This window comes from Melanostigma gelatinosum, assembly GCF_949748355.1.
Source record: "Melanostigma gelatinosum genome assembly, chromosome: 9".
Classification (NCBI taxonomy): Eukaryota; Metazoa; Chordata; class Actinopteri; order Perciformes; family Zoarcidae; genus Melanostigma; species Melanostigma gelatinosum.
In genome coordinates, this window is record NC_136642.1 from 2,983,538 (window position 1) to 3,008,048 (window position 24,511).

General features: G+C 43.9%; 3 protein-coding genes across 3 annotated transcripts; 2 read left to right on the top strand and 1 right to left on the bottom strand.

Moving 5' to 3' along the window:
• Positions 1–1,758: 1,758 nt before the first annotated feature.
• On the bottom strand, positions 1,759–18,388 carry hormad1 (HORMA domain containing 1; the record flags this gene model as incomplete). Its single annotated transcript, XM_079276092.1, has 15 exons — positions 18,355–18,388; positions 6,192–6,253; positions 5,817–5,961; positions 5,665–5,728; positions 5,504–5,540; positions 5,397–5,417; positions 5,249–5,275; positions 5,070–5,137; positions 4,160–4,311; positions 3,588–3,745; positions 3,434–3,499; positions 3,025–3,076; positions 2,712–2,752; positions 2,301–2,381; positions 1,759–1,854 (listed from the first exon to the last, which is right to left on the bottom strand). The coding sequence occupies exons 2-15, from the start codon at positions 6,222–6,224 to the stop codon at positions 1,759–1,761; spliced, it is 1,041 nt and encodes a 346-aa protein (XP_079132218.1). The 5' UTR covers positions 6,225–6,253; positions 18,355–18,388.
• On the top strand, positions 6,958–14,637 carry ensab (endosulfine alpha b; the record flags this gene model as incomplete). The annotated part of the gene is made up of 3 exons (XM_079275520.1): positions 6,958–7,167; positions 9,590–9,712; positions 11,355–14,637. The coding sequence occupies 3 exons, from the start codon at positions 6,958–6,960 to the stop codon at positions 11,517–11,519; spliced, it is 498 nt and encodes a 165-aa protein (XP_079131646.1). The 3' UTR covers positions 11,520–14,637.
• Positions 15,475–17,731, top strand: mcl1b (MCL1 apoptosis regulator, BCL2 family member b). The gene is made up of 3 exons (XM_079275562.1): positions 15,475–16,135; positions 16,377–16,627; positions 16,779–17,731. Exons 1-3 carry the CDS (start codon positions 15,634–15,636, stop codon positions 16,893–16,895), a joined length of 870 nt encoding a protein of 289 aa, XP_079131688.1. The 5' UTR covers positions 15,475–15,633; the 3' UTR covers positions 16,896–17,731.
• Positions 18,389–24,511: the final 6,123 nt, after the last annotated feature.

A 24,511-nucleotide genomic window follows, 5' to 3' on the forward strand; every position in this document is an offset into this window, starting at 1 on the left:
TTTCAGAATTCATTTCTGGGAGACGTGTGCGTACAGACATGATGTAGAGGCCCAGGGATGGAGTGTGTGGAGGAGAAATAAAACCGCAGTTTAGATTCCTTTACCATTTAGAACGTGCTCCACGTGAGAACATGGTCCACCCGAAAAACATGCTGTTGTTTTCGCTCTTTTTAAAGTGGCCCATATTCAAGTCTCTGTGCCTCCAACACACATTTCTCAAATATGTGTATATTCGATACATTTTGCCTTTTGGGCGCCATTTATCGGTTCACTCCTGTGATGAAGTGCTGTTGCAATGTCTCGAACCGAGATACTGGTTCATCTACGATACAGGACTCGGCCTGCAAAGAGGTGCCTTTAGCCTCAATGCATTTCATCACTTATCAATACCCTGAGAACCCCCCCGCCTGTCGTCAAAATAATAAAAGAAAAAGTGTTGAAAAATGCCAGTGGAGGCCGGGCGGTGAGGTTAGGAAACCCTGATTCATTTCACAGCTCATAAAGCGCTGTCAATGCGTGCTGGTGTGTGTGTGTGTGCGTGCGTATGTGTGTGCGTGTGTGTGTGCGCGCGTGTGTGTGCTGTCCACCGTGGATATCCCAGTCCATTCTGTCATCTGAAATGCCCATAAAAAGAATGCACAGGCGATGAAATGAATGCGGTGGCCGAGACAATGCCCCGTGTAAGGAGGAAGTGAGGGCTGATTTGATGGAGCCCCCCCCCCCCCCCCTGCAGACACAGAGGTGGGGGCTGCTTGGATATGCATCACAAAGGCTTCCTGCAGTATTGATCCGCAGTGGGTTAAGGCAGTCTATCAGCAAATGTCCCTCTCTCTGGGAAAAACAATAGGAGATTAAAAACACACAGCTTGGCTGCTGATGGGGGGGGGGGGGGGGGTTATCTGGGCCCAAAGGTCACTGTGTACAGATATAATCCACTTTCACTTAACAGCTTCATTTAAGGCACCTCGCATGCAAATGCGTGGCATTTCCTGGGTCTAGTCTGTGTTTTTTTCGAGGCAGGCGAAGTTGAATTTCCTGTCCCCAGAGAGGTTTAACTGGCAGGAAGCTGAAACTGTAAAATATTTACACGGTAGACGACTGTGTTTCCTCTCTACAAACACGTGCAGGTGTCTGACGGCATCTCGACCCACTCGAACTGTCTACAACACATTCGTGCTGTTTGAGTATGACCTCCTGATGTTTGATTTGTTTGTACATATTTGGTATCGTTGAATTATCTTGTTGTTATTTTAGTTTTTTAGGAATTTGATGACGTGATGAGACGATGTGCTCAACTGTCCTGCTAGTAAAGAGTGAAAGAGAAAGAATGTGATTCCTTCTAACTGACTCCATCACTGAGAGCCTGCACCACCCTGACCGCTGTGACAGGCCTCCTGTTGCTCCTGAGAGTTCTTTGATGAACACACATTAGAAGTCAAGCTCACTTGACTTCATACAAAAGTGTCACAACCAGATGTCACCGTTTTGTTGTTGTATTTTATTGAAATATGAAGTCCAGGTTAGTAAACGAGCAACAGTAAAACAAGCCGTGTTAATGACTACATTAGTTCATCAGCATTCTAACTTTAAATCCACGCTTTAGATCTGCGTTACATTCAAATAAACTGCGCAGCAAACAAACTGTTGCAATAAGGAGTGGAGTCCCTTTAAAAAACGTCTCTGTAACTTGTTGTGCAGTCAGAGTATAAATGTAAGCACATGTAATGTAAACGGGTACTTCAGCGCAGCGGGGCGAGGTCAGAAGCGCTCCTTGGGCTCGCTGAATTTGCGCCTCTTCATCTGCGCGGCGGTGGACGGCGTGTCCTGGCTGTTGGGGATTTCGTACTGAGAGACCTGAAAACAGCAGAGGACACGCCCAGCTGGTAAAACAACAAAACAACAAGCACAGAACGCTGTGAGTCGACTGACTGACACCACATCCCACTCTGAGAAAAACCCAAGCGCTCTGCGCTGACTCATCCGTGAAGCTACCGGGGCTCCTACGCATTTTCCTTCCCTGAGCTCCAGCCTGTCTGCAGCAGGAAGTGCTTCTTATGTAAAAGTGATCCGTTCTCTGCTCGCTGCGTTACACATTTACACAATATTTACAGGTCAGAGAGGAGCACGTTTCTCACACTTTTGTCCTTCATCGTTGTCGGCTCCTTGTTGTTCACGGTCAGGTTTGTCTCCTACACACACACACACACACACACACACACATCTGATTTATTATCATATTGATTGAAGCAACAAATGAAGAATTCTTAAATCTTCGACTCATTGAACTTCCTGTCACTGACCGTAACGGACTTGAAGATCCGTCCGCTCCTGGTCCTCCTTTGGCTGTCAGCGTCGGGGGACTTCTTCACCTCGGAGTCCATCTGAGGGGACAGATGGCCGTAACGTGACCGACCATTAAGGGCACTCTAAGGGGCCCCTTTTTACTGCACAGAGAGAGTCATTCAATCTGCAGAGAAACTGGTGTTTTTTGGGGGGAAATCTCCTTTTTAATCACTGGTTGTGTTGAGGGACGTGTGTCTCGACATCAACAGTCAAAAACAAGCTCTGGAAATATTTCCCTTTGCTTTTCTGTTCAATCATTAGACAGGAACACTGATGAATCAGCCCGATAGGAATTATTTTGTTTTGTGTGTAAATCTTCTGCAGCAGAAGCGTGTCATTATTTTACGTACAGTTAAAGGCACACGTACCTCGCAGCTCTCCATCTTCTCATGACAGCTCAGCTGGATCTCTTGAGTTCATGAAAACAAAAACAAGATGATGTTCATATAGTTTCACAAGTCCAATAATAGGAGTTATTATTTCTGGCTAATGAGGATCTCTGTACGAGACCTTCCAACAAGCTGGAGACCTCTACAGCTGAATGTTTAAACGTCTTCACACCCAAGAGAAGCCTTCATGACGCCTACGTCTGCCCGTTTATAGTGACGCTTATCATGAATAAGAGTGAACGACACAAACAAACACAAACACACTCTGGAGAAGGTATGCGTGAGGGTTTACCGGTGTTGTCCAAGTCCATGTCGGGCTTCTCCACGTCTTCAATCACATGAGTCTGAAGATGAAAACATGTCATCTGGACGCCGTGATCACAACGTGTCAACACGCGGGACAACATTTCCCAATTCATTCATTCATTCGTTGCACACCGTCTTATATTACCACACACTGATGTTCAACTTCTCCCCATCTTAAAGATGTTAATGGAGAGCACATTTCCTAAAATTCTAAATTAGAGCATAAACTGAATTACTATGAATATAAGAAATCTTATTTAAGAGTTAAAAAGCATTACATCATCAATCCCCAAACCTGCTTGGGTCATAATTAGTTCTGTGTTATGTTAAAGCCTTTTTAGTGATTATTGATCACTTCGTCCTGCTGAGTGTGAACGAGTTGTCTGTGTGCCGACCTGCAACATGACCTCCTCCTCCATCTTCACAACCCACTTCTCCGTCACCTGAACGCTCTCCTCCACCTGCAGACATTGAACAACATGCACAGCAGGTTAGGAGCTGACAGGTGTTCATTGAAGATGAACTTCTATTTCAATTCCTCTCATTCACCTGCTCCAGTCTCTGTTTCTCTGTGGCCATGTCCAGCTTCAAAGTGTGGAAGGGAGTGACCACCTCGCCCATGGTGAGTTTCATCGGCTCTTTCTCAAACTCCAGGGTGTCGCCGTCGGCCTCCTTGAAGCCGGGCGGCTGGTAGTCCTGAGGAGTGACTGGAAGACGGACGGACAGTGAGACAAACAAAACAGATTCCCTCATCTGCACCTGACAAACTGCCCCTCAGAAACACACTGATGGGGCAACTTCACAAAGAATGGATTTCAGCCGCTAATTTCACCGTGAACTGCGCATCACTTGTAACCGCTGTCTGCACCGTCTCAAGGTCCTTTTCATGAATTCGGCCCTTAACCTTTCGTTGCTCACTCACGTCAGATCAGAGCATCAGCTAAATAATGTGACAGGGAAGCATAAACGCTTTCAGAGCTTAAAGCTGCAGCTCATGAAATTAAGGTTTTGTAACAAACAAATCTCGTCGTTGTTGAATTAAACTTGTGAGAAGCTTTCAAATGTTTTGGCTCAGTTCAGTTTCTCCTGCACTTGTATAAATGATGATCCCTGCGAGTTACCGTCGTCGTAGTAAGCCAGCTTCATGTTGAGGCAGACGTTGTCTGGCAGAGGACCCAGGTTCTGCATCAGAGTGTAGAGCTTCCTCACCAGCAGGACGCTGGCCTTCTTCATGTTGCCGCATGACATCGCCGACACCTTGTTGTCGTTGTTGCTGATGAAGAAAGGAGGCAGGATGAGAAATGAGAAACGCTCACCATCAGCCCAGTGCTGCTGAAATATGACTTCTCTTTCAGACACGTTGCCACGCTAACGGTTATGGTAACTGAGTTTTTGGGATGTTCTGAGGTGAACCAGCCTCTGACTGTGTTCAGAAAGTGCAGTCACACGTTACAGGTGCTCGGGTAACAGGAGCCTGTGTATGACTGAAGACTGAAGCTACTCTGACTTTTAAATCTCTTAAAACCGGCATTCTCTCTAATTATCCACCAGGGGGCGAATCCTCTGCTTGTATAGAAGTCTATGAGAAAATGACTACTTCTCTCTTGATTTATTACCTCAGTAAACATTGTAAACATGAGTTTATGGTCTCAATCTCTGGTTTCAAGTGTTCTTCAATACATTTTAAAATATAGTTTAGAACATCAATATGCTATCCTGACATCTGTAGAAGTGTGTATTCAATGATGTGCAGACAGAATCTGTTTGTTTTTTTTGTTCTATACTCTCTCCTTCTATATATGGAGTACTTATTTCCAACTTCAAGTCTTATGTGAATTTAAGAAATCAAAGGTGTCAAAGGGGTTAATTCATGCACTGATTAGACAGAAAATCAAGTTACTTCCTGGTAGGTGAGTGTAAAGTCAAAGCCAGAGATGATTCCAACTTGTATTTTTCCTTTTGTTAGCTTCTTGCATGAATGAGCTTTATTTAACGTGTTATAAACTTCTCGTGAAGATAAAAAAACCTCACCTTTCAAAGTCCATCTGTGCTCCTTCTGCAGTGTAATGGATCCTGAACTGGTAATACTCAGTCACTTTCTGAAAGACAGGTGCTGTATATGAGATATGCAACAATCCGATAAACAGCTTGTTACAGTAGTTTAGCATTGTTAAACATCAACAATGGCAAGAGGACAGCCGGTGCATTACCTGAGGGTTCTCTGGGTCAGTGTAGATCTAAAAAGAAAGGATCAAATGAAAAAGAAACATCATGACTATTTCTGGATTTCTGTCAGGCTTTATAGAAAAGACAATAAAACAAATATCACACAAGAGAAGTCATTAACAAAATACTCACAGACATAATGACGCTCCGCAGCTGGTGGGGATGAAATAAATAACAGTAACTTTGACCACTTGATGAGACACGGGACAAATTTATGGAAAAGGTTGAACGTGACTTACATACTTCTTCTGGATGGCCTCAAAGCAGCCCTGCATCCTGGAAGAATTTAATTAACACACATCTAATTATCTTTGGCACATACAGGGGATATTGTTTTCCTCATGATCCTCATATCATATCAATGACTTTGGCCAGCAAGTGTCACGTCGTTGTTATTCACCATTGAACCATCTGCTTGGCACCGGGACAGGTGCGCTCCTCTTTAATGATCATCACTTTCTGATCTGTGGGAAGAAAAAATGTCTACGGTCAATGGACCTAGATAGCTCACTACGATGGGCAGACAAATAACTTTTCATGCGCATTACTAACCTCCAACATATTTGGTGCCATAGGCTTTCTCTGGGAAAAGGCCCCGGAGGTATGTGATGCCGGACACTGCGACGGCCAGAAGCTTCTTCATCACAACCAGGGACTGCTGCTCCGAGAACACCTGATTGGGCAACAGCTGAGTCTCCTGCATGAGTGAAACAAGTCCATCACATAGTGAGGGCTCCTTATTAATTACAGTTGGCTGAATGTTAATTCAGCCAACGAGTGAGCCTAGTAGCCTAGTACACAAGTAAATGTACTTAATTAAGTTACAATTGCCAGCGTTAATGCTAAAACACTGTATCTAACTGTTAGTTAACGTTACTCACTAACGTTAGCTAGTTACATTAACTTGTCAGTGTGGAGTGATTTTACCTGAGAGGGTCTAACTTGCTGTACACAGGCCATTGCAGTGGTGAGAGGACACAATATAAAAGCTGCAAAAAAAAACAACAGAGAAAAACTAGTTTATTAACGTTACATTACCGCAAAGTACAGCTAGCAAGTTCACCTGTTCGCTAACAGCTAACGTTAATCATCATGTTCCATTTAGCTAGGCTGCCAACGGCTAAAACTGTTTCTGACACAATAAGATGGAACTTTTAAGGTACTTACATGGCAACAGATGAAAGAATATTTTCCCAAAACGACAATATAATACAATTAGTCCAACTTTTTTTTAAAGATTTGGAAGTAAGCTAGCTAACGGTTCACTCACGTAGAACAACGGTTCCCGCAAATTATTTGATTGACGGCCAACAACCGACAGTTACAGCCACGGAGCTTGTCAAAACTGTACCAAAAAAATATAAATGTGTAACATGGCTTCCGATCCTAGCTTCAAACTGACTGTGGTGTATTCATTAGTTTATATAACACGTAGTATATTATTTTAAACCAGCATGTTTCATACAATATATCTTTTGTGTTATCCAGGTGCTTTGTGTTGATGCAGTGCGTCCCCCTTCCCAGCCCCGCCCCCCAGTCTCCACTTCGTAAAATCATTGGGCGACGGGGCTGCCACTCTCAGAGAATGGCCATATTCATGGCATGCTATTGGCTTCTACGTGAACCATTACTGCTCTCCTATTGGTTACTGTATATGTCGGTTAGAAGTGGGAAAACACCCCCTTCGTTGGTGATGTCACATCTCGTTACGCCATTTTTGTTGGGGAGCAGTCGTGTTCTGAAAAGGAGGATTATATTCAGTACAGGTACATCAGAACGGCAGCTCGTATATTCATCTCTCCGAGTTGCTAACGGGGACAGTTTGCTTGTCCATCACACTCACACAATGTCGTCAGAAAACCTGGACTCGGACACTCAGGTGGACTACGAGGACGAAAAACAGGTGGGTTTTCTGACTGCTGTCTTGTGGATGTTGTTGGCTAACCACCCGGGCATGCTAGCTAGAAGTGGCTAACATCAGCTAGCTAGCACAAGTGCAGTGTGTGTATGCTCTGCGCTGCTGCAGCAGACAGAGAGGGAGGACTCCTGGAAGACATGGAGGGCTAATGACAAGCCGCTCTGTGTGTTGAGAATGTCTTTTGTATCATAGCTGTCCCACCTCACAAAGCACACTGTGCCAGTGTGTCACTTTGTTTTGTCCCTTTGCCTTTGTGTCATTGGCTGGCAAGTCCACAGCAGCTCGGGGCCTCATTGGTCTGTCCTGGAGGGTCCCAAAACATGTCATCTGTGTGCAAATGAAGACATATTTTAGTGTTTTCTTACTTGACGCATGCTTTTGAAAACATCTTCGTCTCGACGTGCACATGGCTAGAGATCCCTGATGGTGTTCTCCTGACAGTGACGACAACTGCAGTGTGACAGTGCTTCCGCATTTCCACAAAGTACCACAATGATGGGCTGATGGTTCAACACTGTGATGCTCTGTTGACATCTGAGAATCGGTCCCAACGTGCACATGTGTGATTTTGTTTTTCTCAGCTTTAAAGGCTTTGTTTCGCTGTTGACGTTTGATAATATATACATAATAATATCTATTATACATAAATAACCATGTCATGAACTTGAGAAATAATTTAGGGGATGAATCTGATTCAGCAGTTGATTTTAAGATGTCTAAATTGTTCATGATTTAATAAAGAAACTATACAAGAAATATTATTTTAAGTTATAGTGAATTGTGACTGTTTGGACGCCGAAATATTAATGTATTTACAGTCAAACTTAAATAACACTAAACTAGGGAGACTCGATTAGGACCCCAAATCATAGCACTGCTTATTTAACTGTATTTTATTTTTCCTCTTATTTGTAAATATACCAAATGTATGATGAAGATTTGTGTATGTAATGATGCATTTAGGTACCCACTTTGTTTTGTGTGTGTTTTTAAAAGTCCTATTCAATAATAATGCTATTTCTCTACTCTGAGTGGAACAAGCAGACACTATATATATATATATATATATGTGTATATGTATACATATGTATACATATACATATATATACATACACACACATATATATGTGTGTGTATGTGAAATAGTGCGGAAGAAATGTGATGTCAAACTTTGACACCACCTAAGGGGACATATTACAGTCCTGCTCATAGCTGTTTAAGAACTTTGCACAAAGAATCTGTTTCTGCAGTTTTCCTGCATTGGCGCCAAATATAGCCGCTCATAAATGTCTTGGACCCAAGTGAAACAGCACATTCCCCCTCCTGATGGAATGTGTTCATCGGCTTCTGTGTCCTGAGTCACATTGTATCCCTGTCCCAGCAGGCTTTGCAGGCTGAGCGCCCTGTCTGTCTTGTCTAAGCAGTGTGCTGCTAGCTCTTGGTGTAGGCCTGCAGGGAGTGCATTCACGGCCTTTGGAGTTTGTCCGCTGTAGTCCTTCGTGCACTTTACACCTACTAGTTCCTGAGACAGTTCAGCCTGCAGTGAGAACACTTGAGTCTTGCTATGTGCACAGACTAGGTGTGTCCTGGTGGCCCAAATAACTGACCTGAATATCTGCCTGACAGGGACTTGAATGACTAGTATCTCACCAGAGGTATCAGCCTTCTGTCAGCCAATCCTGGTGCTGTAAGAGCTGGAGAGCATTGGCAACGGATTGTTTCTTGACCTCAATTCTCACGATTCTTAAAAGAAGTATAACACAGAAAGCTGAAGACAAGGTTTGTTATGTCCACATTCATTTTAAATATCACACGATTTAGAAGTTAACAGATTCTGATCATGCTTAAAGGGACTTTTCTGGGATTGTGAGCACAAGTTGTGTGTTAGTTATCTCATGTGGAATACAGCAAACAAGACTTGTATAGAGTGAGTTTATTCTTCATCAACTAGTTTTAGCTTAAACAGATGCATACATGATGCTCTTGTGCAGAAAGTCCCCGTAAACATGACGACCAAGGAGGACATTTAATCTCAGCTCATAAAAATCATTTAGACCTTATTTTAAGATGCGTGTTTGTACAAAGCTTTGTCCTCATCTTGAGTTATTTCTTCTCAGTTATGATGGTAATATGTGAGACTATAATAGAAGAACATTCATGTTGTGACTCGTACTACCTTCTTGTATCTTCAGCTCACAGTAGTTACTGTCATAGCACACTTCATACAAGAGGCCCTGTTTATTGCTGTACTGCAGGAATGTAGGTGTTAGTAGTGTAGGGCGACCATGAATGCGTTTCTGTCACAATAACGGCTTTTCCAGGTGTGCTTACATTTTTCGCCGAAGATGTATCCGCTGACTGTTTGAAGGAGCCCTGTGTTGACGTCCGTTTGTTCTTGTCTCCACAGGACTCCCAGGAGAAGAATGCAAACCCTGTGAAGGCAGAGGAGGCCAAGCTGAAGGCCAAGTACCCCGGCCTGGGCCAGAAGCCCGGCGGCTCCGACTTCCTGATGAAGAGACTACAGAAAGGGGTAGGCGCTGTGGTTCAGTTACTACATGGTCACGGTCACGGAGACGGGCTGAAGTCCACCAAAGACAATCCTGGTAGACTGAAATGTTCCCTACTCTTCAACCAGTCGATGGGTCGATCAGGGAAAGAAATAATTCTGTTCCTCCAGAATCTAAATGTCCCCTGTGAGCTGAGTAGCCTAAATGAATTATAAATAAACATAAAAAGTGATAGGCAGCATATCAAATTAATTTGAACCTAATCATTTTATACCTTAATGAACACTCAAACCTGGCGCTGGTGTGGTGGAAACAACGATTGAATAGTACAGAGTGAGTCCGATGATCCTGAAATGAAGACGCGTTGAGAAAAGAAGCTTGTCTTTAAAGTATTTATTCTCTGTGCTGAGAAGGTTCAGTCGTCATACAGAATGCAATGCGGTCTGAAGGAGGAAGAACCCCGAGTGATGGTTGTGTACGACTCATAAAGGCGTAAACACACTGAGTGGTCACACAATAAACCAGTGGAAATCTGACGTCACACTGGTCCGGGTTTTTTAAAGCCTGCACCCACCTGACCTGTTATGAGAACCAAGCCTCACCGCCACGCCTGCAAAAATATGCATTACCTGCAAACCACCGGCTTCATGCGTTACAGTAACATCATCACAAGGACTGTGACTCAGTGGGAACCTCAAGGTTGGTGGTAGGATCCAAGTTACTCCCCCCACTGCTCCTAAAGCTTAAAACGGCTTAAATGCTGAAGTCAAATGTAATGTTTTTACCTGAATGTATGTAATAAACATACATTTTTAAGGTCTGAGAGAAAAAGACAGAGACAATTAGCACTGCAGCTCGCCTACAGTAGTGGGAGGATCCATGGCGAAGTAATTGTTCAGATCATGTTCTTTATAACAATAGAAAAGCCAGAAGCCCAACCCTTCATTAAAGAGGTGAACTCTGTCTCTCAACACGAAGCACTGCTCACTGCAGGGCCAGTAAAATGCCACATCAGGCTAGCAAATCTAGCAACTTACTAACCCGGGTAAAAAAACAATTAAACACCTCGTTTTCTCCGGAGCTGTAGCGCTTCCTCCCCAATAAATAATCATGAAGAATAAACATTCAAATATGATAAGTTATTTAATATTTGTAACCACAAAGGCATCGTTGTGTCTCCCCTCTCACTGTTCCTCGTGTGGAAGAAGTGTTGCTCTCTCCACCTACACGCTCTGTGTACGTTACAGAGAAGCTCCCCCTCTGCAGATTGTTGAAAGTCATTCTGAGAAATCACGGAGTAGGAGTAGGAGTAGCTGAGGCAGGCTGAGGGGAAGGTCACAAGGTCAATTGCAGTACTTAATCATAAGATAACTCCAGATTGAGCTGGCTGTGAAAATATCACTTCCACATGTGACTCCAATTCAAGATATAGGGACAAAAGTTACAAAAACATTACTGGGAATTTCATACTTCAAAAGACTTGAGCTTTGAGACATAACTTGACAGTAACCGTGTCGATAAGAGCACTAGCATCGATATAATCCTAATTAAGAAGAGTCCTCCATCGGGTCAATCTTTCAACGTCGTCTTGTTGAAAAGCACAGCTTGTTCTCTCTGCATGTCTCTGAAGCCGCGCTGTCACCTCTCATCTCTTCTCTCTCACAGCAAAAGTACTTTGACTCAGGCGACTACAACATGGCCAAGGCCAATATGAAGAAGCTTCCCGTGGCGGGGCCCGACAAGAACCTGGTGACCGGCGACCACATTCCCACGCCGCAGGACCTGCCCCAGCGGAAGTCCTCTCTGGTGACGAGCAAGCTAGCCGGCTAGCCCCCATCATCCTCGAAGCACCATCACACCCCCCCTGGGGCTCCCGCTAAATCTCCCTCCCCTCCCCTCCCCTCCCTTCCCCTTTTCGTCCCCAGGCACCACTGGCTTTAACATGTCGGGCAGAGTTGTATGAGTTGAAACTCCATTTGCTTGTATGTGGGTGGGGCGGGGTGGGACGGCTGGAGGTTTTAGGCGACCCCGTGAGGTCGCGGCCTTCTCTGCCCCCCCACCACGCACAGCTCTGCCCCCTCTGCGCACACTCTGCTCCACCGCCTCCCTTATGTCTTGGTTTTTCGGTGTTCCAAGATGCATCACAGTAGGTGTGTCATCAGGCAGGGGTTGGATGGGGTGAGTTAATGCACTTTGTAGTCTGTATAGTATGCTTTTGTTCTTGTTTTTTTTTAATTTTGCATCCTAAATGACACCAAAATAATATGTGTGAGGGAGTTAGGAACCATGAGCGTTGATCTTTATGTTCCCCATCTGGCTTTAGCCGGAGTTGTTTGAGAGATGTGTGTGAATAACCGCTTGCATACCAAACTTGTGAGGGACAGCTGCCCAGCTTAAGAGCTCTTTAGCGTTCACCGACACCATATTGGGGAAATGGGCAAAATAAACGGAAGCGTCCCTTCATCTCATTCTTCGCCCCCCCGGATTTTGAAGCACCAGCTCTTTATTCTTTCTCTCCGCTCATGTTGCTTTAAAGCCTTGACTCCCTTCGCTCCTGTTCTCTCTAAATATGCTGCATGATTGTAACAGAAAATTAAATGTTTTTTTTGTTTGTTTTAACGGGAGTGTATCTGCTTAGTGATAGGAGGAATCAAAACAAACACACGGAGCCCTAAAACAGCCTCAGTCACTTCCTTCCTTTTCTTTTTGCTGTCCCGACAATCCACGTGCACACGCTCATCCACGTGCACACACTCCTGTTAGCGGCCCAGAGCAGGAGCCAGCTGAGTACCGGTATGTCCCTGTATTATTTTGAATGGCTGGACACCATGCCAACAGTTTGGTTGGTGTTGAGTTGCATCAAGACGTGTGTTTACTATGAGCCGAAACGATTTGTGGGGGTATCGAAGCACCCGGCATAGAGTGTGTGTGTGTGTGTGTGTGTGTGTGTGTGTATATATATATATATATATATATATATATATATATATATATATATATGCTTCTGTAACTAAAAAACAAGCACGCAATTCGTGATAAGCTTCAGACATGTTACTCGCTCGCCGTCTTTGAAAACACAGATCTGAACGCCGCTGAAGGTTAGCATCCCAGTGTGACACGCATGTGTTTTGACTAGACCGCTGTATCCGATCACAAGAAGTCCCAGTGGAAAGACAAAAAGACAGTCACAGCCTTCACATGTGCTGTGAGAAGTGTGGGGTCGACCGAAAGAATTATTCTTCATCAAGCTGCTTGATAGAGCTTTAAAAAAAGGATGTTTTTTCATCTTTTTGTGTTGGAGATGGGTTTTCTCCACGTTTTAACACTTTCAGAATCCACTGTACAGTCAGACGTAGTGGTTCCCTTCACATTCACAAACACTACCTTAAGTGAAAGAATACTACAACTACTGCTTCTCTGAGCTGGAGTGAAACCCCTGCTTCTAGTACCAGCGACAGTGTTTTCCTCCCGAAGCCGACACGCTCCACAGAGCGGTCTTTGATCTCAGGGGTGTCAGACAGACCCGGTAACAACAGGTGTCAGCCGGGGCTTAAAGTGGGACACTGCATGTCTGCAGGACGCACTCACTCCCAACACTTGGCAAAGCAGAGAGAGATTTTATAACACGGGGGGGGGGGGGCTCTTATCCCACCTGTTAATGTGGTTCAACCTCTGAAACTTTGAACGGGCGCCCTCCACACACACACACACACACAGGGACGCCGGCGCTCGCTGAGAATCAGCCTCCTGGTATAATACTGCTTCAGGGAAACCTTCAGAACACCGTGTAGGCTCGGTGACCATCGCATTCTCAACCGCACTTCTTTTTTTGTTCTTCATTGAGACTTCAAAACGTGTCAAATGTTGGCGGTGGGAGAAAGAGAACGGACTGTACGTATGAATGCACTGCTTCGTCTCTGTTCTAGCCTTTTGTAAATAGACTTTCAACAGGAAGGGAATTATTTAGTCGTGTTGTTTCCCCACCTGCTTTTCTCTCTCACAGCCCGAGCTATTCTCTGATTCAATGGTTCCTCTCTCCTTTCCGTTTGACACGACTTCTGCTCTGTCTCAGTGACTCACAGACGCTATGTGAATCTGTATCATATGAAAATATGTGTAAATGCTGCTGATTTCAGTCAAAGACGAATCTAAGCGACGCTACCCTGTAAAGCATACCTGTCCTCTTGGTTCTACCAGTCCGACTCCCTGAGCGTCTCTGTTTCAACGTCCTATAAAGCTCTTGTGGCAAAGTTGATTCAGTCGAGACTAAACCTCGATGTAACGGCTACATTTTAAAGGTGCATTGTTGCATTTAATCCATCTGTCGGTCTGGACAGAGCCAGAAACACTTTGATTGACACAAACGGATCATTTGGCATCATATTGTGTTTCAGTTTTATCCTTAAGTAGAGATTGCTTCAAAGAAAATGGGTGAATAAACAACGTGTTCTACGAAACAACAGCAGACAGGAGTTCTTGAATGCTACTTGATGTTTGGCTTTGCACAGAGCGGTTCAACGAGAGGAAATGGAGGGTATGTTTCGAACCCAACACACAGGGTGTCTCTTGTTCATGTGCCAGAATGTATAAAGAAATGACAGGCCGTGTGCTCTGAAGTACGTTTGTGCTGCTTTTACCTGATCCCTTTTCTTGTTGTTTTTGCAAGTAATTGTTTCTTTTTTTTTTAAACGTTTTTTCCTTGTGTTCTCTTACTGCATAATTAGTATATTTCATCCTGGCCCAAGGTAACTGCAGGGAAATCAGAGGCACCGTTGCTTCCAGGAAAAAACAACAAAAAGGGTTTACATGATAAAAGAGCATGACTGGAGAACACGGGAATGATTTTAAGACTTCAGAAAGTGCCGGTGTACTTGGAATGTTTCAGTTGTGTGGGAGTAGGTGAGAGGATTTTTGTCAGTATTTGAAATAAACTTTTACATTAATACGATTTCCTTGTTGTTTTTTGTTGATGTTGCGTGTTAGTTGGGGGCCTACTACATGCTGAAAGGAGAACTACCTCCCTCTGACCACCAGGGGGAAGCACAATCGTTTATTTCTCAGCGATGCAGAGTTGTGGCTTTTTCCATCATTCCTGACGTTTACGTGGAACATTTTAGTAGAACCAAAGGTTAAAATGTCTCACAGACTGGGATGAAAGGAAGTCTGTCGGCCTTCAACTTAAGGAAACGTATCAATAAACCCTCATGTGATATATAAAGGTTATGTTTGGTTATGCAGGACAGGGTGACTATATCTAAATTACACGTCAGTGCAGCCTACAGCCTTTATTTTTCTTTATTCGTCTAATATCAGTGTCAGAGTTTGAAATGTAAACAGATCAAAGGACTTAAGCCACCGGAACTGCTGGATAACACAACTTCACTTAGATAAAGTCTTTCTGAAATGCAATGTCACAGTATAAAAAAATAAAATTGATAGCTTATAATATTGTAATTATCTTTAAATATATTATTATTAGGCCTTATTTATATATTATATATATTGTATATAATATATAATACAGGCCTTATTTGGGCATCGTTTCCGATAATGACTCCTTGGTCTGCATATTTTCAAAAAAATAAATGGATAAATAACGTGTGGCCTCCTGTTTGTATTATTTTATTTTCGGCTTTAAAATCGTCTCGACTCTGTGCCCTTTATTTTCTTTTAAAACAAACGAAAAGACAAAACCGGTTGGAAAGCTGTTGGGTGTTTTTGGTGACGTAAAGGGGTGGCGCAGCGCGTGCTGGCGCACCCACTCACTCATACTACTTGAGGACGACTCCACGGAGGCTCACTTCCGCCATGGAGACTCAGTGAACGCAATAGATTAAAAAGGCTGGCTTATTTTTTTTTTGAACACAGGCTAGCAGCGTTTCACTATCGCCCCTAATTTCTATTTGAAACGTAAATTACAAGCGTAACTTCCAAGATAATTCAAATGAATATAATTCCGACTACGAAACGAACCGCGTTTAACGTGAGTGGAGTCATGAGCTGTTTTATTCTTCCTCAAAATGGAGTCGCGGAGGGAGCCATGCGCTACGGCTCAGGAGAGTCAACCCCGCAGATAGCCATGGGCTCGGCGAAGGACTCTCACAGTAACGGTAACGTGGTGGGGTCCTCTAACGACACGCCGAAACGGCCCAAGATGCTCCTGGCTGTGAACTCCACCAACGGCTACGCGACGGCGAAAGCGCTCCGGGAGGACAGCCAGGGCATCGACAACGACTCGCTGCCGTGTACCCCGGATGCAGAGGGAGACGAACACGACGTCTCCGGTTCTTCTGCGGTTCTGGAGAACGACACGAGGCATCTCATTAGCCGCTTCCTGGCAGAATTTACTGGACTTTCGAAATCTCAGTGGAATGAAAGCAGAGAACTAAAAACAATGAAAAGAGTCGTAGAGGACGTTTTGGAGAAACACAGATATGCATTCAACGGTAAGGGAGTAGTGACAAGAAGTACGTGTGGACGTTAAGTCACTGATGGCTGCTCATAGCCTTTTTAATTATTGCGTTTTTAGCCATTTACTCTACTTTTACAGTTGCATTAAATCCAGCAGTTATGACTAATTACACTGGAAGTAGATTGAGTGGATAGCCTCACATGATGTTGCTTTAAATGTACCAACAAAACAGATTTCTGACCCTCAATCATTCATTTTTTTTGTCCTGGTTTTAGGCATGATCAACAAATTGTCATTGGACGACAGAAGTGACGATACCAGTTTTGTCAGATTGGTAGCCAAGAGCCTGTTTGCAGACGGAACCACAAACTGGGGCCGTATTGCCAGCCTGGTGGCCTTCGGGGCCGTGGTGTGTCAGTACCTGAAGGAGAGGGGCCGGGGGAACTGTGTGGAGCTGGTGGGGCAGGAGATCTCCACGTACCTGCTGTCTGACCAGAAGGACTGGCTGGTCAAAAACAATGCCTGGGTGAGTCATGACTAATGGCTGAATGATGTAAAGGGGGACAGAGTCACTCGTTGCGTAACTGCTCTCATTGTGCAACTGCATGACTAGTGAGCATGTTTTGTCACACTCGGGTTCCCGTCTAATATGTACATATTGAATCCTTTGTTTCCAGGATGGATTTGTCGAGTTCTTTCGAGTAGCAGACCCAGAGTCCACTGTGAGGAACACGCTCATGGCCGTGGCTGGATTTGCTGGTATTGGGGCGACACTGGCCCTGTTGATCAGGTGAATCTTTGGACACTCAGAGACTTACTGTCACATGGTGGATGCCTTCTTTTGACCACCTTTCCTCCACATTGAAATTGGACTTTGATGGACACAAACTGCTGATGAGCGGTTCCTGTCGTCTTGTCTCTGGCTCCCTGCCACCCCCAGCCGAAAAAAAAAAATAAGTTCATACTTTTGGCTGTTAACAGAAAAATGGACGGACTTTTGCCCACAACAGCCGACTTGCAAAACAATTAGGGATTATTTAAATTACAGAGAAATTTATTTTTTCTAATATGTGTAAAAATGTGTATATGCAAATTAAAAACAACGGTAAGGGGCAGTCAGTTGACCTGATTTTTGCTGAATTGTCACCTCCATTATGTTTACCAGTTTGTTCATGATTATATCATAGCTCCCTGGCTGTGATGGTGTTTTGTAAGTAAGCCCAAGGCCAAAGCAGGAAGGGAAAGCTGCATTTGTCCATGTAATGAAGGCCATTTCCATAGAGCCCATTCACTACCCCTGGATCCTTTGTAAGGACACCTCATCCTGTGTGAGGGAAGGGGGGTGGGGGGGATTTGCATTTGGGTGTAGCTCTACTTCCTTGTTATGAAAATGTTTGGAGACGAGACGCAACCACATGCAGGACTCGTTGGCTGAGCAGCAGCCTGGACAGTGTGAGTCTGTTGGAAGAAAATCAACACGGACTGCGAGTCGGGGAAGACACAGATTGTGCTCATCAAGTGCACGAAGCTGACCATAGTTTGGGAGGAAAGCAGTCTGATTATTAGCACAGATCTGGTTGTAAGCTAAAACCTCTGTATAGGTTGAGAAAATAAACTTTACATCACTTGACCTTTGAAAACTGTCTTACTGTGAAGATGGGATACATCTACACTCACACCGGGTTTGTTGTGCTGAAATACAGCGCTCACTCGAACGCCTCAGCACATGAGAGCCTTTTGATGTTTATTCACACCACAACCAGAGTCGGCGCGATAGCTGTCGTTTCCTAGAAATTCGATGAGACGGATGCAGCCTGAGCAGAGTTGCAATGGTGGCGTGTTATCTGCAAAGAGCTGGTGTGCGACAGCTGAATGCACCAGCTAGACTGTGAAACTGGGGTAAAAAACAGTTCACAACATCCTGAAAGTTGCATAACACTGTCTACTTCCTGGGTTGGAACGCTCTACATCTCCCTAGAAACTGATGACGTAAGCATATGTATTTGGTTAGGATATATCCTTAAATATATAGTCGTTAAACAAATATGATGTATTTGTTTGGTTTAGTGCCCTGATGCAAAATAACAGCCATTTCCTCTTTGATCCTCTTGCAGCTCTGATGTGGCTGTAGGCTGTAGTTCCTTTCTGCTCTGGTGTACTGACGCCTGTAACATTTAAACTAGGAATAAATAATGTTTTTGCACTTATTCTCGTCTAAATGTCATCTTGAAACCCGAGTGCAGACAGTCGAACCTGAAGCAGGGGGGATCCGTGGCGATGAAGTGAGGCTGCGCCCTTGTTTGTTCAGATCCTCCCGTTGTGTCGGGTTACAGGACAAACACGGCGCTTATCGAGGTCTTATGTGGAAGTGGAGTAGAGCCTCTCCATGGTGACGATCCACGGCGGACCTCCCCGCGTCCTCTCCTGCGGCTAACGTTAGCCCACCGCCGTGGTTACCCCTCTGCACGGTTCATTGTGAACGGGCTGCTCCGCAGTGGGGGAATTGAGGCTGAGGCAACGGCGCAGAGCGGGTTGCACCATACACCAGTGGATTGGGGGGTGCAGAAAAAAGAAGCGGCGTCTTGGAGCTGAATATGCAAAACGCACCGAGTCTTTGAACGTCCCTGATGTTGGTATCTTATGAGAGCAGTGTGTGTGTGTGTGTGCATAAATTATTCTCTCCTCTACCTAGAAATATAAAAGCCTTACTGTTTCTTCATATCTGGATAGAGAGCATACCTTTAAAAAAATAGCATCCAAATTGTTCTAAATTTGCAAACTACTTAAACAGTCTTCATTTTTAGGTCTCAGTATTCTAGTCATACTGAAAATGAAACTTGTGGTTGGCTGTCAACAGCACAGTAGATGTTTAGGCGTTTTCAACTATGGTGAGATGCCAAGTTATCTTTCACAGCAAAAAAAACCCCACCAATGATGAGGAAGTTGTCGGCAACATTGTTCCTTTGAGAAAACTGCAGAACTCCTCTAGAATGTTATTATTTGGCTGAGTTTCAGCGCTGCAGCTGTAGAGGAAGGCTGGTAGAAAGGTGAACACATTCCTGTCGTGGGATAGTTTTCAAGGAGTGGTTTTGAAGCTATTGTTTGCCCACATACCTAACATTTGAATACTGTAGGGAGTATTGATTCTATTCATTTCCCAGCTGCCCAACCCAGAGATGCAAAGTACTAGTCCGCACTAAACCTGCTCTGCTCACATGACCTTTTTAAAGTTTCTGTGCATTAACTTTAATTCCTTTTTTGATTTTTAAAGGAACTTAGTGGTTCCTTGCAGACATGTTTGGGGGATGTGGGCTTTCTGGTGGCTCCAACAAGGAAGTCTGTTTTATCAACACGTTTGTGCAACTTAAAAATAGTTTCACAGCGAGATAAAGCCCATTTCATCAGGCCTCATTTCTCCGTTTTCTTCCTTTCCACATAAACCAGTTCGCTGCAGTTTGTAACTTGAGCTTTGAGGAACGGCCAGCGGTAGAATTGGTTGAAGGCCTCTCCACTTCCCCGTAGCAACAGCCCGCCCCGTTTTAAAAAAAAGCAACTTGTTTCTGGGAAGTCAGCTGACGCACAAGTTTATCTTTAACAGGAGCACTCAGCTGCAGAGTTACTGGTTAGAAGCTGCGAATACTCCGAATTCTGGCCTCGAGATGCAGAGATAGGTTTGCCGAATATGCTGCGGTTTGAAGTGAAGCGGCGTAAAAGGGAAACAGTTTGTTAAATTAGAAACTTCAGTCAGTGCTTACAGGCCTTACCAACAAAATACAAGTACACAGGAACGAGTCCTGCAGCATCCAGATGTCCCTAGAGCTGCTGCTCTGAAAGAGCGCTAGACTTGTAAAGGTCTGAAATGAGCTTTATTCACTGAAGGACACGATTTATTTGTCTGCCGCTCGGCTGTTTTATAATCTATACACTAAATGATGGAAAGACTTCAGACCTGATGTTGTTAAATGTGCAATATATATTTCATAAAACTCATGACATTTATAAATACACCGTCTCTTCAGGGGCAGTGTTTTTTTGGGGTTGGGAGGCTTCTGTACACCGTATAGAAGGTTGGCATCTCACCATAGTTGAAAACGCCTAAACATCTACTGCGCTAAAGGCCCTGTTGACAGCCAACCACAACAGTTTCATTTTCAGTATGACTAGAATACTGAGACCTAAAAATGAAGACTGTTTAAGTAGTCTGTACTTTGTAATTATTGTTCGTTATTTGCATTAAAAACACACACTTCAAATCATTAGGAAATATTCATATATTTTTATTTTAAAGGCGGGGTTGGTAATCCTCTCCAAAAACATTTCAAATGCTCTGACTAAAAAATAAAAACAACTTTTTACTGATTTAGAAATTGAACGCATCATCATAACATTCAATGCAACCTCCGTTAACGTTAACTGTGACGCCCACCGGCAGCTAACCGCTAACGTTAGCTCGCTCAGATGTGTTGTTCATGTAGTATTATTGGGGAGGGGGGGGGGGGTGCGTCCCCTCAGGTGTATTAGCACCACGGTCTCCTGATCCAAACCTACTGAAACATGACACAGCACGTGAATGGCGTTATGTCATTGTGAGTGCTTAACTGTCAGAAAGAGTCAATAAGAGGAATGAGTCGTCGCCGAGGCATGCGGTTACAAGACAGAGCAAAGGTTTGAGGGTGTTAATCTCACACCCTGCTTGTCGTCTTTAACGAGATCGTATCCTCCGATCTTTGAATCTACAGTTCATGTGCAAAGCACCCTGAGGCTGTCCGCTCAACTCTTTCCTCTGTCGGGTGACTGAGCATAACATGTCAAGTGAATGTTCTCAAGGATTTGCATAATATGTAGCTCCTGTTGTGGTGCTTCTGCACTACACCGGTACTGGGTGTAGTGTGCACTTCTTCTCTTGACTTTTGTCCTGACATTCGAGTAGGTGGCGTGCTTTCTGCGCCAACTCCTCATTTCTTATCAAATTATTTTTATTCTGCAATTACATGCGTTAAAAACTGCCACTTCCTCTCTGCGAGAAGCTTTTTCCCTGGAAACGCAGGCATCGCAGCCATCAAACTCTATGCAAAAAGCCTAATTTTTGCATATGTCATCTCTAAAACAAACCCTGCACTCGCATAGTTCCCTGTTATGTCAGCTATTTTTGAATTACACACAAGCACTCTACTCATTCCTGCAATTCTCTATAAATGGACGTCAGCGTCCATATGTCTGCCGTTGCTTTGCATGCATGAGCTGGTTAATGTTCAACAGTATGGAGTTATGGGATGCAGAAGTAGAGGACTGGCTTTAAATGGTGAGATATCACCGGTCAAAGGGCTCTCATTCATCAGCGCCACATGTCTGAGCTCTGAACTTGTGGTGTGGATACTTATCACATATCCAATTTAATCCACTGGGTGATGTGTCGTGTTCTCGTTTGAGCTGAGTCATCCCGTCTTTTGAAACTTTATTCTTTGACTGTTGACCACAGTGCAGTATTAATAGACGGCTTATCCGCGTTGGCAGCTCTGACCTGCAGGCTGCCCATCGTCTTCGTCACTGCAGGAGGAAAATAAGCATCCGTGAAGGATTACAGAGGCTGTGAGCCTGATCTACAGTCGATCAAGTGCAACAGCAGCCAGCATAGGCCGACACACTCCTCACCAACCTGTTAGCGGTATTTACCTTAAAGCTTCTCCGTGACTACATAAAAAAAAACTAGCAAGCAGAGAAGCTCGAGATTCTTAGCTAAAAATACGGTGGCGTTGATTCGCTGAAATTCAGAAAACGTGTGCAGACGGACAAAACGCGAGTAAACACAGAAACGCTGCATGTAGCACAACTAAGAGACGTGCATTGCTGCGACTTGTTTTGTCATGTTTGTGGATTATGAAATTATTGAAGTTGACTATTAACAATGTTGGAAAATATTTTTGATTCATTTTAGCATTGTGCGCATATGATTCAGATATGATCGCAATCATCTGTAATGTAAGAACGGGCAGCAGAAGACTCTTATTACACGCTAACCTCGGTCGCTGGCGTTACTTCATTGTTGGCTCATGACAAGTTATTTACTGTCGGGAACTTTGAACCGCTTATGAAACCGTCTCAATTTAGTGCTCATGCCTCCATATGACCGATGAGTAAACATGAACATCAGCGAGAGGATTGTTGAATAAAATGAGAGGTTTTCTAAAGGGACTCTGGTGGTCCGAAACACTACCGCTTCTGTCCACAGGGACCGCCAAAATCAACACAAAGTGAAAGTTCCTCCTTGAAGCAAAGTGATTGATTTCATTTTATTAGTCATGTCAGTAAAATTCGTACCAACAGTTTAACTTGCTTGTCCCCTATTGCAGGGTTTGACAGTTACTGTTGACATTATTGCTAGCTAACATGCCGTTAGCCTGTTGCATAATTAATTGTGTATTTTGTTAGATTTAGTTTTCGCTTTGTTAAAATAAACCAAAAGAAGACTTTAATTTGAGCTCATTGTCCACCACTGACGGATAGCTGACATCGATAACTGTTTTGTCTGCTACTCGCAGAGCTTTTCTGCGTTTCATTGGGTTTTCTCTATTTGCTTTCTTTCTAAATGCTGAGCACGTGTTTGTCAAATTGGTGTAAATGTTTTCCAAATTAGCTTTAACTTAAAGCATTAATTAGTTTATTTTTGTCTCCATCACTTGTGATGTGAGTTTTCATGAGCGCGTTGCCGATTCCCTCTGTTCTGAGACGGCAGCTCTGTCGTCGCAGTCTGCTCTCTGTGCGAGAACGCGGTGTACTCGAAGCGGGTTGCTAACCCTGCATCAGGCCACTGGCGGCTTTGTTTCACAGAGGAGGGAACGGTTTGTAACAAAGCCGGCGTTCTGCCTGGAAGGGGAGAGATGTTCCCAGCAAAATGCCCAGCTTAAGGAAGGAGGAAGGAGAAGGACATTTGTTGAAATAATAAAGCCTTGGGAGTGTACACGGGCACACATTCAGCTATCTTCAGCCCGTGATCAAGACTAAACATGCCAGTGGTTTCCCTCTTCCTTCTTCCTTCAGTTTAAAATAAATTGACTGTGAATTTCTTTGCATGGACTCAAAAGTGCACAATGAAAAGAGTGCAAATGCTTTTATTTCCAGAAGAACAGGAAGCGAGACATTTTGTTAAATGTAAAGGTGACTGATATAAACGTTGTATTTTTTGCATTTTCACTTCCGGAACCCGATTTCTTGACCACGTTTCTAAACGTGACGGCAGTGTGCAAAGATGACATCTCCATGAAACAAAACGGCTTCGTTAATTACGTCTCAAGGGAAACTTGTTTTGTCGTGGATTAAGTTTTGCGTTTGTCGCATCACAAATAAGTTTCAAACAAGTCCTCAGAATATGGAGGAGGGCGGCGTTTGCCGTCACCCAGTGGATCATTGGTCATGACCCGTGTGAACAGACTACTTTTGTTGCATTTTTGTTTTGGCTTAATTTCATTTAAAGCCAAATCATGTTTGTTTTTTTACTCAACCTAGCCCAGTGGTTTTGTAGCTGTTTTGTTTCAATGTGCAACGTTACCATACGTTTCAAACTGTTTCAAAGTCTTCAAAACTGCGACTGTAATTCAGGAGAAAACGTGTTCCACCTTCAGACTGTGTATGAGAAGTGGACGTAGTCATCGTGACGTCACTCATTGGTTTGTGGACTGATGTGATGAAACCTCGAGTTAGGCAATTTTGCTTTCGCCATCTTTGCTTTTTGCAACCGATAAACAGAAGTGACCATATTTGGAATGAGGAGTGACGTAGAGACGCCGTATACGTCTCTGGTAGAGACCTGTCAATCACCGTGTAGCCCCGCCCTAAAGCATCCCCTGCTTTATGGTCTGTGTGACTCTAAATGGACCATAATGTACTAAATGAACATCATGCTGTATTGAAGAAGCCTTGAAACTAGAGATTGAGACATAAACTCATGTTTACAATGTTTACTGAGGTAATAAATCAAGAGAGAAGTAGTCATATTCTCATAGAATTTCATACAATGAGACTTCTCTTTTGCAACCAGAGGTGCCCCCTGCTGGTCAGTAGATAGAATGCAAGTTTTAACACACTTCGGCATCGGCTTCACTCGGCAGAACTGGAGGTTGCCGCCTGGTTTCCCCGAAAACGACATTGAGAACAGTTTAGTCGTAAGGGAACGTAGTTTTGTAGGAGACAGGATTGCGGTGTGTCAACAGATGTGCATCCGTCCAATATAATAAAGTCCAACGTCTAAAGATAAGATAATCTTTATTAGTCCAGCAGTGGGGAAATATACAGGTTCACAGCAGCAAAGTGGACAGTGCACACAAGATGCATGATAAAGTCTACGTACGTTGAACAGCAGACTGGTTGCAACATGTAAACACATGTGCTCCATAAAGAAGCTGTACTCTAACTA